At 42.8% G+C, this 14,469-nt stretch overlaps 1 protein-coding gene across 1 annotated transcript in view; it reads left to right on the forward strand.

Annotated features, from left to right (window-relative positions):
• Positions 1–14,469, forward strand: part of TMTC1 (transmembrane O-mannosyltransferase targeting cadherins 1) — a 148,314-nt gene that overhangs the window by 69,313 nt on the left and 64,532 nt on the right. The window contains exon 9 of the mRNA XM_027469147.3: positions 13,730–13,851. Coding sequence (XP_027324948.2) covers positions 13,730–13,851 — 122 coding nt within the window. The remainder of the gene's footprint in view (positions 1–13,729; positions 13,852–14,469) is intronic.

Genomic DNA, 14,469 nt, shown 5'->3' on the forward strand with positions numbered 1-14,469 from the left:
GCTGTACCTTTACTACGCTTTTAAAACCTAAATGTTGGATACATCATGATGAGAAGTAAGAGGATGCAGGAAGTTTGAAATGATCTGGAAAATGTTATTTAGGTTAAATGATCTAGTTGATGGTAATCCAAGCTTCACATTTCAGCATTTCAGATCCACTGTTATTGCAGAAATGAAAGTGAGGGTATACCAGGCTTGTGAGGGGCAAGAGAACAGATATGGACTGACATGGAAGGGTGTCTTTGTAGGTTACAGGGGGTAACAAACTATTCCTTGTGCAGTTGTGTTGTGGAAGTTTATTTAGGAAGGGTGTATGTCATAATTTTTGGAATAGTACAAAATTTCTCCTCCATGAATGTAAATGTACAACTCACCCAAAGATGTAGTAGAGGAGTGACAGGTTTTTAATACCTATGTTACGCTAAGCCATGCAGGTCATATATATGTTTCGGTCTACCCTGCTAGTCGTCTCTGTGCTCCCAAAAGAAAATGAACCAAACAGTTTGAGACTGCAGCGTCATTAATTTAGATTATACATTGACAGGTGCTGTATGGGAAATATGGGAAAATACCACGTTAGGTATTCACTAGTTCTACCTGCAGGTTTTATATCACCTTATATTCCTCCTGCTTTCATTACTCACTGTTAGAGATACCCAGAAATGTTTGTATTAGACCTAATCCTGTTCCCAGGGAAGTTAATGATAAAATTCTCATTACCAGTACTGAACACTTCTGAAAAACCTTATTCCACATTCTTTGAAGTTTCAGTTGCTTTTTATTTCATCTCCTGTTGTCAGAATTGGTACTGTGTACAAAATTAGTGTCATTGGTTTGCTGAGAAAAAATCTTTCAGGATTATCCTTAGAGATTTTGTGTTACATTAATGTGGGTAAAATGGTAATCCAGAAGAATTCCTTTGGCTAACTAAATTGTGTGTCTTCTGTGAAAATGGAAAACAAAGTATTTCAAAAACACTTTGTGCATTAAGTATCTAGATTTCATCACTTTTTTTTTTTTTTTTTACTCCTGTGCCTTTTTTTTTTTTTTTTTTTTTAAGGCAAAACAATTCAGTCTGGATTTAAGAATGCCACTGTTTGATTTGAAGCTTCTATTTATTTTTTTTTTTGTGAAGATAAGTTCACTGTTTTACTCTTAACCACCACTAACGTTGCTTCAAGCAAAGTGAATTTTGCTTTCCAGACATTTGCTTGTTGAATGCCTTGAAATTCATTGTGTAGAATCCCTTATGTTTTCTTCTGAAAACCCCAAACACCGAATGAATTAAATCCAAAGTGATCCTCTTTCATGTCTAACACAAGTAAAACCAGAACAATCACATACTCTCAAAAAATGCTCTAATCAGTCTCAGCTCCCCAGCAAACCCACTGAACATGGACCCTGGGAATGGATCTTGAAGGTCAATTTGGACATGCTTCTCCCAGCCTTAGGTGTAATTAGAAGTAGCTGAAATATTCAGATTTTCAGAAAATCTAATTCTCTGAAGCTATTTTATTTTTAGCAACATGCAAAACAATCCAATTAGGATATTGCCATTAGGTGGTATGAAGTTGATTATGATGTACTGAGCAGGAAGAGACACTTCTCCTGGAAAAAAAAAACAACAACTGTTGGCTTTGGATACTCGCAGGGATGTCTTCCACAGAGACAAGAGGGAAGTTCAGGACACTTGAACTGCAGGCACAGTTCATTATATTAGGCTCTTAAGAAAGCTGCTTTCAAAATGCAACAGCAGTGGCTTTTAATACGACATTGATACCCCCAAGAAAGAATTCTGTCAAGCCTCTGATGCTACTTCTCACTGTGCTGTAGTCGGTATGTAGCATCACTGATTTTTCACATTTCATAAACTGTAAGAAGTTCTGGTTTCTGTTTGAAGCAAACACATTGAGCTGTCTTAGCAGCCATTTTCTCTCCTTTTTCATTGAAAAGCCTAACCTGGAAGTAATAGCTTGCAATTCTCTAAGGAATGGCTTTACACTGAACAGGCAAATAGTTTGTGTGCCTTTTCTGTGAGTGTGTAGGTGTGCATGGGTAAGAAAGGACAAAACCTCATTCTTTCTCATTGGCACTAATACTTTCTTTTTGTGGCATGGAGGATGGAAACGCTAGAAGTTGTTTTGGCAGAACTGAAGACACTTGTGCTACGAACACTGAATTGATTTCCAGTGGCAAGAGGTGGTGCGTGTATGCACAAAACAAGCTCACAGGAGACTCGCAGAATATATTACATGGAATGTAATTAGAGAATGCATGTATTGGATTTCTGCCTCCATTGCCATTGAATTTTAAACAGGGCTAATTTGTTGTCGACTTTCGTGATTAGGGTAATAACCCTTTTGGCATGTATGTGTGATGCTGATAAAGGACATCTAAGGCATGAAGCTTTCTTGTTCCGTTTCATTTTGTCAATGTTGTTCTACCTCAGAAGGGGAAGAAACAGCGCAAGATTTCTACCCATAAGTGCTTTCACAGAATCACAGAATCACAGAATCTCTAGGTTGGAAGAGACCTCTTGTCTGTGACTAGATTGGACAGAGTTTTTGTGTTGAAAAATATGCAGAAACGGAAGGGAGCTATCCAGTTCGTTACTGTTCGGAGTGAGAAACCTCGCTCCTCCTCCTTCTGTGTTTTCACTGTTGCTCTCCTTACGTAATGAGGAAGTTGCTGTAAAAATTGCTTTATCAATTCCTTGCATGTAATTTTTATTCACTGGGTTGTTTCATGTGCATAGTGCTAATCCCTCTTGCTTGTTGGCCAAAGAGGGTGGAAAGAGCTTCCCTGTGAGCAGCTCCCAGGGAAGGCTTGTTGCTCTGCAGTTTAAATGCACAACCATCCTCTCATTCCTATCACAGGCAACAATTAATGACTGTCTTCAGGAGACCTGACAGGAGTAAAGAAAAGGCCTGCTCCTTGTCACACTTCCCACAATGTCCGCTGTAGGAGTGAAAGACCTCGCTGTCATCTCTGGCCAAGATTTTTTCATGGTGACTAATGTGGAAAAGTTGCAGTCCATTGTTAAGCATCTCTGAAACCTTTTGAGACTTGATTTTTTGCCATGCAGATGCCCAGCATTCTCTGCAAATTGGTCTCCTTATTTTAGCCAAGGCGCCAAGAGTTATCAGTGGATTTTGACGTCCTCAGGTGCATCCTCAGTTCTTTGCTGTGAACTTCCTCACCGGTCTGGCTGGGCTTCGAGTAGCATAGTGAGGATATGATGAGGGCATGGGACAGTGTAGCAAGGGCTTGCATCCCAGAGGAATAATAATAGTTGGAAAACAAAGATGAGTTTTGGTTATTGTTCATTTTCAAAGCCAGCCTCAGACACAAGGAATGGCCTCAGTGTGTTTTTCACCTTTGTGACTAGGTTGATTACAAAGGTGTCAGTGAAATGGCTGAGCCACCAACTTGTTCTAGTTTCCCAGCAAGCCAGTTACGAGGCCAAAGAAATAATCTGCCACAGAATCACAGAATATTCTGAGAATCACAGGATATATCCAGGGGACTCACAAGGATCATCACCTCCTGGCCCCAAACATGACTGCCCCAAAATCAGTTCATGTTTCTGAAAGTGCTGTGCAGACACACACCTGATCTTACGGGGCAACTAAGTTCTGTGAACTAGTATTTCAGCTGTCAGGTACAGGACAGAGCAATACCCAAAAAGTACCCTGAAGTTGATAGGGCTAAGCAAGTAACTACCAGTCTTTTTTCTTGGAGTGGGGTGGAAGCCAGGGTCACGGTCTTTTTTTGGAATCTTAACTAAATTTTCCAGGTTCCTTTCCATTTCCTGAACACATGCTTTTCTAACCTTCCTTTGTATGGTTTAAGCCAAGCAATTTTGTTTACATATGAGATATTTATAAAAATTACGCATCATACATTGCCATGTACTTCAAATATCTAGTAGCAAAGAGAAAAGGTGAAACCTCAAATGTTAAAAAGTACTTTTTTAGTGGTGTTTTCTAGACCTGGATCTGAATGAGGAAACAACTGCAGCTCCTTAAATTAAAAAACATTTATCACCAAGTCCCAGCAGTAACACAAAATAGTCATGGCTGTGCCTATGGCCACTCACGTCCCCAAGGGCCTTTGTGTGCTGGAAGAAGCAGTGAGCACTTGGTGAACTGGAGAGGAACTTCCTGGCATATTGTCAGGATAACAATTATTTCTTTGCCATGTCGTAATAACTCAGTGAGTGTGAAAGGGAAACCCTTCAGATGTTTGAAATGCCACTCCGCGTGGCATTTTTAGGTCACTGCTTAATTAGTAGCGTGATTAAAATGCAGCTTGTCCTGTCGCTGTGGCCGTGCGTGTATCTGCAGAGCACCTGATGGATCTGATTGCATTTAGGTACGGTGCCAGCCTCCTGGGGGAACAGCCTCAGGTAGGGGCAGCCACGGGAGGGCTGACAGTGGGAACGCTCAGGTGTTTATGACGGGTTAATTCACAGCAAGGCCATCTGGAAATGCAACTCAAAATTGTGGCTAATGTACATGACCAGTCTGGGGGAATTTATCATGCCTCATACAGTTTGGGGCTTGTCTTGCACTTGACTGGTGCTCCTGAGGTAGCTTGTGGTGGCTCACATCACCTTCCCCTAGCTCAGCAGGAGCACACAGTGCTGTGCAACAGTTTGCTCACGTCTGAGGAGGGAGTGCTGCTTATGTTCCAAATCAATAATAAAAAATAATCTCTAGCATCCCCTAGGACATATCTTTCTAAAGAATGCGCTTTGCTGCTGTATATGACAGTGCTACATATGGCACAGGAAGTTAGGAGTTTCAGTTTATAGTCATTGCATGCAACTGATAGAAATATATATTATTTTTCTGTTCTTTTATATGCTACAGTTGGTTATTTTTTACTTCAGAGCTAATTTTAATTTTAAGGTAATGCTGCCTCTTTACGTTTCTCTGCATAGTGCTTCTTAGCCAAGACAAGGCATTTTATACCAAATTATTATGACTTTAATTCTTGCCGTAATTGGCATCATATTGTCATTTATCCGGTGCTTTATATGTATGAATATCATCTCAGCGTATTCCTGAGTCTCTTACAGAGTGTATTTCTTGGCTGTCAATGTTTAATAACGTCAAAGAGAGGAACACATTTGTGTCTTCTCTTTGTGTGCATGTTTCTGTTGTTTTTGCTGGCACTCATTATGTGTATTCTCTCATGCTATTTACTTTACCCTGCCCTCCTGAGACCTTTGCCTGGTTTCCCAGGTTTGGCATTTCATTAATAAATCCCAGCTTACGGACCTTTCTGGGGAACAGTAGCCTTTCATAATGCTCTGCAGTAGTAACGGCGCAGTTAGAAACTGTGCCTTGCAAAATTCATATGCCACAACGCTCGCAGAACAATACCTGCTTCAAAGACACGGCAAGGTGAATAAGGCTATTTATCGACTGAGTGTATCTGACGAGCTGGAAACCACAGTCATTTCCATAAAAGGTCCATTTAAAATAAATCCTGCTTTCATTTTCCTGAGGGCCCACTTGAATTCCTTCCACATACAGAAGGTCAGGACTGATGTTCTTAATCCGTAGCAGTGAGGTTTTTCGGTGCTGCTTCTGTTGTTAATGTTTGCTTCGGGGAGAGAGTAATAAGCCAGAAAGACTCTGTTTGGTGAGAGCTGCAGGAAGGGGGGAGCCCCTTGAAGGAGCTCTGCTCGCTTCGCTGGCTGCCCTCCTGCTCCGTCGGATGCTGCGAGCGGATCAGCTGGGGATCTCCGCTGGGGCTGCAGGCACACGAAAGCCTTCCCGGCGTGCTCGCGGTGCCAGCCATCGAGCTCAAGCCAAAGAAGCAGCCTTCCTTAGCCTGTTTGTATGCTATTGCTGCCCTGCATGAAAAAAGCAAACACGGAACTGCCAAAATACCTTTTGTCAGATTTTTCTTCTTGGTCGATGGTTGGAATAAAGGGTTTGGAGTGGGGTACTCTGAGTAAATACAGCCATGGCTGAAGCAGCTCTGATTTTTCTCCCCATGAAGACATTCAGCATCTCACCAAATGGGCTCTTAACTCCTGCAGGAGTCTGCCGCACTAGGCAGGTGCCTTTCATAGGGGTAGTTACTTCTGCCGTGCTCAGCTTATCAGCACTGAATTGCTGTATTTTCAGAGACAGTCTTTTTGTTTGCCACCGTGTTCTCCTTCTGGTTTGAGTTAGTATTTCAAGGCCCACTTAGAGCTGGATGGTTTTGGAGAGGCACAATAGCAGGGGTGAGAAGGAAAAGGTAGGTAGAATGAGGACCAAGAAATTCATAGCTGGGGGTGACAATGATGCTTGCTGCTCTTAGCTGTCTGAGCGAAGCATTAAGGAGCCAAACTCTTGTGTGATTTTAATAGGATCCTCTTGTTCGGTGTTACCTCTTTAAGGACAAACCCACCACGAACAGTTTCTTTTCCAAAGATTGTGCTTGTACACACTGCAAGCAGTGTGCATGTGTTTAAATTGTATTTTTTTTCCATATAGTAAAGCAATCTGCAGTCACAGAATAAAAAGGAAGAGGAAAAAAACAACCACAAGGTCAAAAGCAGTTTTTCTAATTCCTGGAGCAATTGATTGAGTTCCATATTTCCTTTTGGAATGTTCCACTTCTGTTTTAAGGATGCGCGTGCTCCTGTATCCTGTTCAGATCGGCTCCTGATGTGGTATTAGGAGCCGCAGAGATTAGGGGCTGGAAAGAAGAGCGTATTTCTTCAGGGGATTTCAGAAGGCTGGGTAAGAAATACCGTAAACACACAGCTGAATGCATGGGTAGCTGAGGTGTACAGGGGAAAATAGTTAATATCAAAATTTTATGTTAGGATAGAGAAATGAAAGATGAAATATTAATGGAATATAATTCTGTGCCCTGCTGTGGGTAATGGAATTGGAAAAGGACTACTTTCTGCTTTTAATCCATAATTGAGAGCCTGATTTTCAGAGCTGCTGAACATCTACTGTTTCCACGGATGGATTTTTTTGGTACTTTCAACATTGAAAAAACAAGCTTGGTTTTACCTAGTGGTAGGGACCTTGCTTCTTGCAAGTAGAACTTGCTTCTTTCTGAAAACAGGAAGTGACTGATCTCACCAGGATGGTCAGAGATATATGTGCCAAGGATTTCTTTTCAGATAATCCCTGATCAGGGAGCCAGTGATGCTTCCAGAGGTTTTGAATCTGTTTCTGACTGGTTTCTGTTTGCCTGTGTACCAGCTCCTGAACAGATCCTCCTGCTGCTGAACTGGAAAGTAGTTTTTGCTGCTGCCACCAAATATTAGAAAAGGGATCCGTATGTCAGATGGTTAATAGTCAGCACTGGTGATCAAAACAGCACTGGAAATCTCCATGGCTTCGGACTATCAGTGCAGTATAAAATTTGTTCAATTCTAGTCAGCAGTAGCCAAGGGTGATTTTATCAGAACTAGATGGTCACCAAGGAAAACTGAGTTATTTTCAGAATAGACAGTGACTTGCTAAGCCTGGCATTCATGCAGCTGGCACTACTGAAGATACCAATTTACTTTTTTTTTTAATTTTAATTTTTTGGATGAGGCGAAAAGATAAAACTCCTGATAAATTATGGTGATTACAGAATTTGTGTCTCCTTTTTGTGGGAGCAAGCTGATTAAGCCCGGAGTCAGAGCCAATTCTGAAGCTGGGCAGTTACCTTTGCCTTACCAAACGTTTGCATTTTTCAGACCATCTGTTGACACCTGACTTTTGGCACCGGTTGCTCAGGCAGCAGAGCGAAACAGTCACAGCTCCCCAGTGCCCTCCTGTTTGGCCACAGAAGATAGATGTACGTGTCCCGTCCTGATTTCTGCCGGTGACCTTAAGAAAACCATGCTGATGGCACCTGGGGCACTGTACAGCTCTGTCATCACCTCTCAGTCTGTGCCTGCATCAGAGAGGTGGGACTGGGAGCACCCAGTGCTTGCTCCTGCTGGCTTTCCATCAACATCCACTTCTTCCGGTGGCAGAGCGAGTCCCTAGGGCTGCTTCCTGACGAGCTAAAGTTTGCTTTTTATCACTTATGCATGAATGCACGGTGAATTTGACATGCTTCTACAGAATCCCTTTAATAATAATCCCTTTATCTTTAACACTGTGCAAGAGTAGATGCTGTAGATGCTAGCCTCATGCCGTGTGAGATGCTACCAGTGGCCTGCACAAGCTGCTGAGGCCTCACATTGCCAAGCTGCTCGTGGCTTCGTGAGCGACCGACACAACAGGAGTAGGTGAATTAAGTTGGCGTGCGGTCTGCACTAAGCACTTGCACAAATGGCTCTTAGGAACAAGAAGAATTCTTCTGAAGAATTATAATCCTGTCTGTGATCTGCAGATAGGCTTGGAGCTCCTTTGAATCTTTGTCTTGTTTCATGGGTAATGTGCTTACCTCCCAGGCCTGCAAGCGCCTGAAAATGTGCAGTAGCGTTTCTTGCTGTCACGCAGCCGTGCACTGCCAGCTTTCCTGGATGCCAGCTTCTCTGCACTTGCAGCCAGATGTTCCAAGCATAACATCTTGCTGGCTGTGATGGACCATCCGGAGCTCCCTGGCAGAGGGTGATTTATGCCTCTGGTAGGAAGGAAGTCTTTATTCCGTGGAGCTGTTGGGTCTAAATGGTGGAGAGGTGACGCTTGCCTCATTCTCAAAATAAGCTGTGAGAGGAAGAAATTAAACCCATTCGATTTCCACCTTTTCATTGAACAGGCAAGCATGTATAAGCACTTTCAGAACCTCTTCAGGTTGTAACAGACCTGAATTTGCTTGCACTTGTTTGCCCAGCTGCTGTCTTCCCTGAGCCAGGAGGAAGGCTGTCCTTGCAGCTCTGCTCCTGGATGCCTCAGCTCTCGGAGGTGCCAGGGAGCGTGAACCTGAGTCCCACCATCATGCTGTAAGGCTTGATGGGTCTGGCACCTCAGACCGTGCCTTCTTAATGGGAAAGGTAGAGAATTGCTTATGCAAGTCCATAGTTTATGACAGATATTTCAAAGCAGTCTGTGTACGTCCTGTACTTGTACTTAGTGGGCTATGGCTTGCAGAAGACTTGCAGTGTAACAGTAGGAAAAAGATATTTATTTGTAGCTCAGGAATATGTCTTATGAGTAATACCGTGGAAGCTCTTTCAGTTGTAAACTCTAGACTTTCTTCCTTTTCTTCCAAATTGCCAAGGAAGCAATTTTTGAGATTTATTGCTGTGTTGATGGTTTTTGACCTGGAAATGATTCTTTTCTGTTTTGTCTGAGACAGTGTGACGGCATTTCGTCTTCCATCCGGGGGAAGGCACAAATTCTTTAGTTCTTTGATAAATGCATGAAAAGTAGCAGGGTTAAAAATTCTTCTTTATTGATTTTGGTTACAGTATAATGAATGCCTAATTGTAACTCCAGGTAGATGTGAATTTGAAAACTCCCACCAAACTATCTGATGTAAGGAATGCTAATCTGTTTTAAAGTTGGTTGGATTTTAATATTTTTAAAATCATTCTAAGATTAATTTGAATACACCTTTTTTTTTTTTTTTTTGGTCCAGAGATCTGTGTGACAGGTAGCAAGGAAAGCAGTATTTCCCAGAGAAAGCACTGTTTTTGAGATGGAAGGAGTTGCCTTTCTGTAAAATGAGTGGAGTGATCTGTAATTTCTGTCCCCGATTTTTTATTTTAAGGGAAAAAAAAGACAAACAGCACTGCTTACCCCTTTAAAAGCTTTTACTATTGCTCTGGGCACTCGCAATATGTTGGCTCTGCCACCTTTAGCTCAGCTGTCTCATAAGTGGCTCAGATGACCAGAGTAATTAAACAGTAAGTCACCAACCAAATCATTTTGAAAAATGTAACAAGCTACATGTTGTCTTTGTTGTTTCACCAAAACATGGAGGGCAATCTCCTACAGCTTGTGTTCGATGGCAGACCCTACTGCCAGGCCTCGAGGCAGGGCACAGCAGCGGGGCGTGAAGGTGTCAGGTACACGAAGTGTGCTTACAAGTTTTGGAGAAGGTAATGGCTGGGTGGAGGAGAGAAACCCAAACCCAGCTCTGGAGTGACTGTGGGACGAGCTCAACAGTTTGACCCAGTGGCTCACCAGCAAGACCATGCACAGCACAAAACCAGCTGAAGCCTGGCTGGGCCCATTGAGGGAACAGAAGTCACAGATCCATTGGGTTTCGTTTCTTTTGTTTTGTGCATTTGTTTTAGAATAACAAAGACAACTCTTATCATTTCCTCCTAAAACAAGTAATAACCTCTTTGTTATTTTGGCTAGGGTACCACGTTGACACACAGGGCTAGAGCAGCTCCAAATAAAGGGTTTATAAACCCTGACCTCGCATTCCTAAAAATGGGAAAGTTTAAACGCAACCAAACAACGCTCAGTCCAGTGCCCTTAAACTTAAAGGCCTTCAAGGACCTGGTCTTAACAAAAGCCTCTGCCTGAACTGAATGCTTTAAAAAGGGCGCTGCCAGCTGCCAGATACGTCTCATTTCAGAAGGCAGTGGCGCCACAGAGGATTCTGCTTCTCCGTGAGTGCTGCTTCCAGTCCGGGAGCCCTGCCGGAGGGACCGAGCTGGCAGCCTTCAATGACATTAGTCCAGAGCTGTGACTTGTTGTGCGGGGAGAAAAGGCCCACAGTACTGTTTTCTCCTTCAGCTTGGCCAATTCCCACATTTTCCCTTTTCGCGTTGGATGTGCAGGTTTTATTTGTCTTTCCCCAGCTTTCAGTTTCTTTCGCTTATCTGCAGCGCTGCAGCCTTGAGTAACACCATGTCCTTCCCAGAGAGGTTAACTAGAGGTTGCCTCCCCAGCTATTGATTTAACAAACAACAACTGGGGAACTATTTGATAGCTGGCTCATTTTAAAGCAAGAGTGTGTTGTGGGGAACATTTTCTGCATTAGCCATGCACACCCTCTGGCCCAACATACATTCTTGTGCCTCTGGGTCTTTGTTGGCAGACTCGTGGGGCAGAGTGATGGCAGCACGTGGGCACCAAAATCAGGCCAGACAAGGTGGGAAGGGAAAGTAGTGTCAAGAGGCAGAAGAGGAATGGAATACATGTCCAGAGTTTTTTTGAGCTAGGACTGATAATTCGCTGCATTCAGAGTTGAGAAATAATTTTTAATCCATTCTTTTTTCTGTCCAATTCCATTGTAATTACAAGCCCAAATGAGCATCGCTGGGTACCTCTGCTCATCAGCTTTCTGGATTGGTATCAGTTTGAGCTGTGGGAGTAATGTATTTTAGCTTTTGCTGTGACTGCAGGAAGGCAGTAGTAACTGTGTTTTAAATGCACTGAAAAAGTAGACGACAGGCAGGTAATTGTGGTGCTGCTTAAAGTGGGTATTAATAAAGGTGCTTGGAGGAATGAATTCTTTACCTCCCTGCCTCTTGTTTCTTCTTCAGTCCAGGGGAAGTCAGTGCACTTTTTTTGGTGAACCTGCAGCTCACTAGGTATAGAAAAACTCTCTTTTAAAGCAATATCAGGTCCTTTTTTACTCAGGGGTTTCCAAACACTCTACTTGGTGGGACCCCAATGCTGAGGGGGAGAGTCTGTTGGTCCCCTTCATTCCTGGGGACAAATGCTCAATGTATATCCTCTTTGCAGTGCAGGACTGCTGATACCTTTTTAAGAAGTTGGTACTGGTTGGAAAGTTGTCCTCAGAAAGTGATTATTTTCCTAAAACATTCTTCCAACTTAGTTTTCTTTCTGTAACAAGTATATTTACAGCATTCAGACTCAGTCTTGACTTCTATCTAGGTGAAAGTCAATCTACCTTTTATTCCTCTTCTTTTAAACGGTTTCTGGTACCATCCACGCTTGTACAGTGGTATCTCTTTCTCAAAGAGCATTCACCAAACAGGCTAAACCTGGTAATGCAAACTGGTAAGTAAAGTCTGTGAGAAGGGTACTGCTGAGTGGTTGTGAGAAGTAACGTGCCGCTGGTGTGTTTGAGAAGATACAAGGGTACTGCCTGTCATTCTTGCTTGTGTGACAGCTGAGGCAGCACCATGGTCCACCTCTGGGCAACCTTGATAGCATCACACTCTCTGAGCAGACGTAATTTGAACCACCTAAACACATTCCTCTAGGCCTGAGGGAACAAAGACCCTGCAGCGGGTGCGTGATGTAGCAGCACTGTAGTCCCTTAGGATGCTCAGTCACCTGCCACGTGTGCTTTTCATTGACTAAAGCAGTAGATTAGATACTAAGTCCAGCCTAAATGGCTAGCTTTCAGATGGCTAAAGGTAGAAAAGAAAGATCCTGTCCTCAGTAAATGTGCTTAGTATGTATAAATGATTCAGTCCTGTAGTTGTAGTGGGTTGATACGTGGCTGTGTGCCAGATTAGCCTTCTAAAATGTACCCTTGTGTTTGGTGCCCACAGAAAATGTTCATTGTCTTTTCCACAGAACAGGATTATAACGCTGGGACTTCTGAATTTCAGCCATGGATTAGGCCAGTGGTAGCTGGTGTTGCAGTCTCTAGGTGTGCAAAAGCAAGGCAGGCTGTACCGCCTGGCCCCACATCACTGACTGGACTCTGCTCCTCTACTCAAAAATCTCATTTAATGTTTCTAAATTTAGCCCCCCCCCAGCTAAAGCTTTGTAAGTCAATTTGCTCTTTGAAATTGAGAAATTGCCCGAAACAATTAGACAGTCCTACAACCATTAAGCAACTCTGCTTGCATCTGTTTCTAAATGTGACAAAGCGAGACTTCTGTAAATGGGTGCAGAACTGCGCTGTGGTGACTGATGAGAAAGCAGCATCGCAGGCAGGGCAGGAAAGCACAAACGCCTGGCTGGATGATTTTACAGACCTAGTACTACCCTTCGGATAGCCTGATTTTATCCTTTGAGATCAACAGAAAGCACAAAGTGATTCAACATCTTGGGGTGGAGTTAATAGTGAAGCTCAACTTGCCTATGGAGGCTTTGCTCTTTCTGTGGTGGGAACAGAGGCTGCTGGCGGCTAACTGCATCCTGAGGTCTTCGTGGCAGCCATGCAGATCAGTTGTTTTAAACTGCATGTGGCAATGAGATTTCTCCTCAAAGAGCAATGCTGAAGTGAGCTCAAGTGAAGGGCATTAACTGAGCTTAAGTGAAAGACATTAGCTGTAATATATAGTAAGCCTCAAATTTCCATCTCTGTATGAGTACAGAGACCTCGTGTGAGGAAGTACCATTTCAAGTTTACGTATTGTCTCGAAAGGGATGAAATGACTGCATTAATGTGCCATTTGGGGCTAGTTTTCTGTACATAAAATGTGACTGATTGAACAGCTTTTCCTCATTTATAAACACTTAGGATTGCACACCACAGTCTGTGTGCAATATGCACTTGCATATTTTCATATGGCCATATTGTGATGGACATGTTAATATATACATCCACACTATCACCAATATGGAGTGCCTCTGAGGTGCTATCTGTGGCGTCCCAGGAGAGCTGCATACAATAGCACTGACATTGGAAGAGATACTGACAATAATACATCCTGTCATCAGTGTTTTTGCACTTTCTGGACATAGCAGATGCACAGACGGTATGCAAATATGGAAAAACAGTATCCTGAAATAATTTCTTTAAATGCAAAACATACCAAACATTAACCTGAGTTGCTTCTTTTTGTGAATAAGAATCTCAGAAGGAAAGGGGAAATTTAGTGGTGAATTAAATTGGATTTTTTTTTTTTAGTTGATATTTGTTTAATTTTGTGTTATTGCAGAAACTGGAACATAAAGAAGTTTTGGTTGGCTTGTTGTTCCTGGTTTTCCCATTCATCCCAGCCAGCAACCTCTTCTTCAGGGTGGGATTTGTGGTGGCAGAGCGAGTCCTTTACATGCCGAGGTAACTATTGCAATTGAATTCCTTTCTAATGAGACCACCATCCCATTTTCTAAAAGCAGACAAGATTATTTCTTCCCTTTTGCAATACTTCAAACATTATTTTGGTAGTCAGTATGCTCTCTGCCTTTGAGGTTTGGCATGACAGTATGAGGGATTTTATAGTCATTTGACAGCAGCTTGCTTGTCCAGAGTAAAGCTAGCCAAATTCATTTATTTTTTTTCAACACAGATTTTGATGGGTTTGAAACAGCTGAATACAGTGATGAGGTGTTGTTTCTTGAGAATTGTTCCCCACCAGTCTTTCTGAAAGCATTATCAACTCGCATTATCAATTGTCAATGTCTCTACCTTAAGGACAGCGTCTGAAGAGTTAACCTGTCGTTTTTATTGTGGTATTGCTCAGCTTTTCCTCTACGTTAGGTGGTCGGTGAAAACAGAGACGACAGTATTGCCGTCTTAAAAGGCTGCTGACTTGAGTTGTGGAATATGTACCTGACCTTCTGCCTGTATGCAGACACATCTATGAGTGGAGGATTTGCGGTTGTGGAAGAGGGTGAGGAAAATCCAGCCCTTCCTCCATCCCTCAGCATTTGCCCCAGGGTTTCCTCCAGTTTCCAG

The sequence above is a fragment of the Anas platyrhynchos genome, chromosome 1, assembly GCF_047663525.1.
Source record: "Anas platyrhynchos isolate ZD024472 breed Pekin duck chromosome 1, IASCAAS_PekinDuck_T2T, whole genome shotgun sequence".
NCBI lineage: Eukaryota > Metazoa > Chordata > Aves > Anseriformes > Anatidae > Anas > Anas platyrhynchos.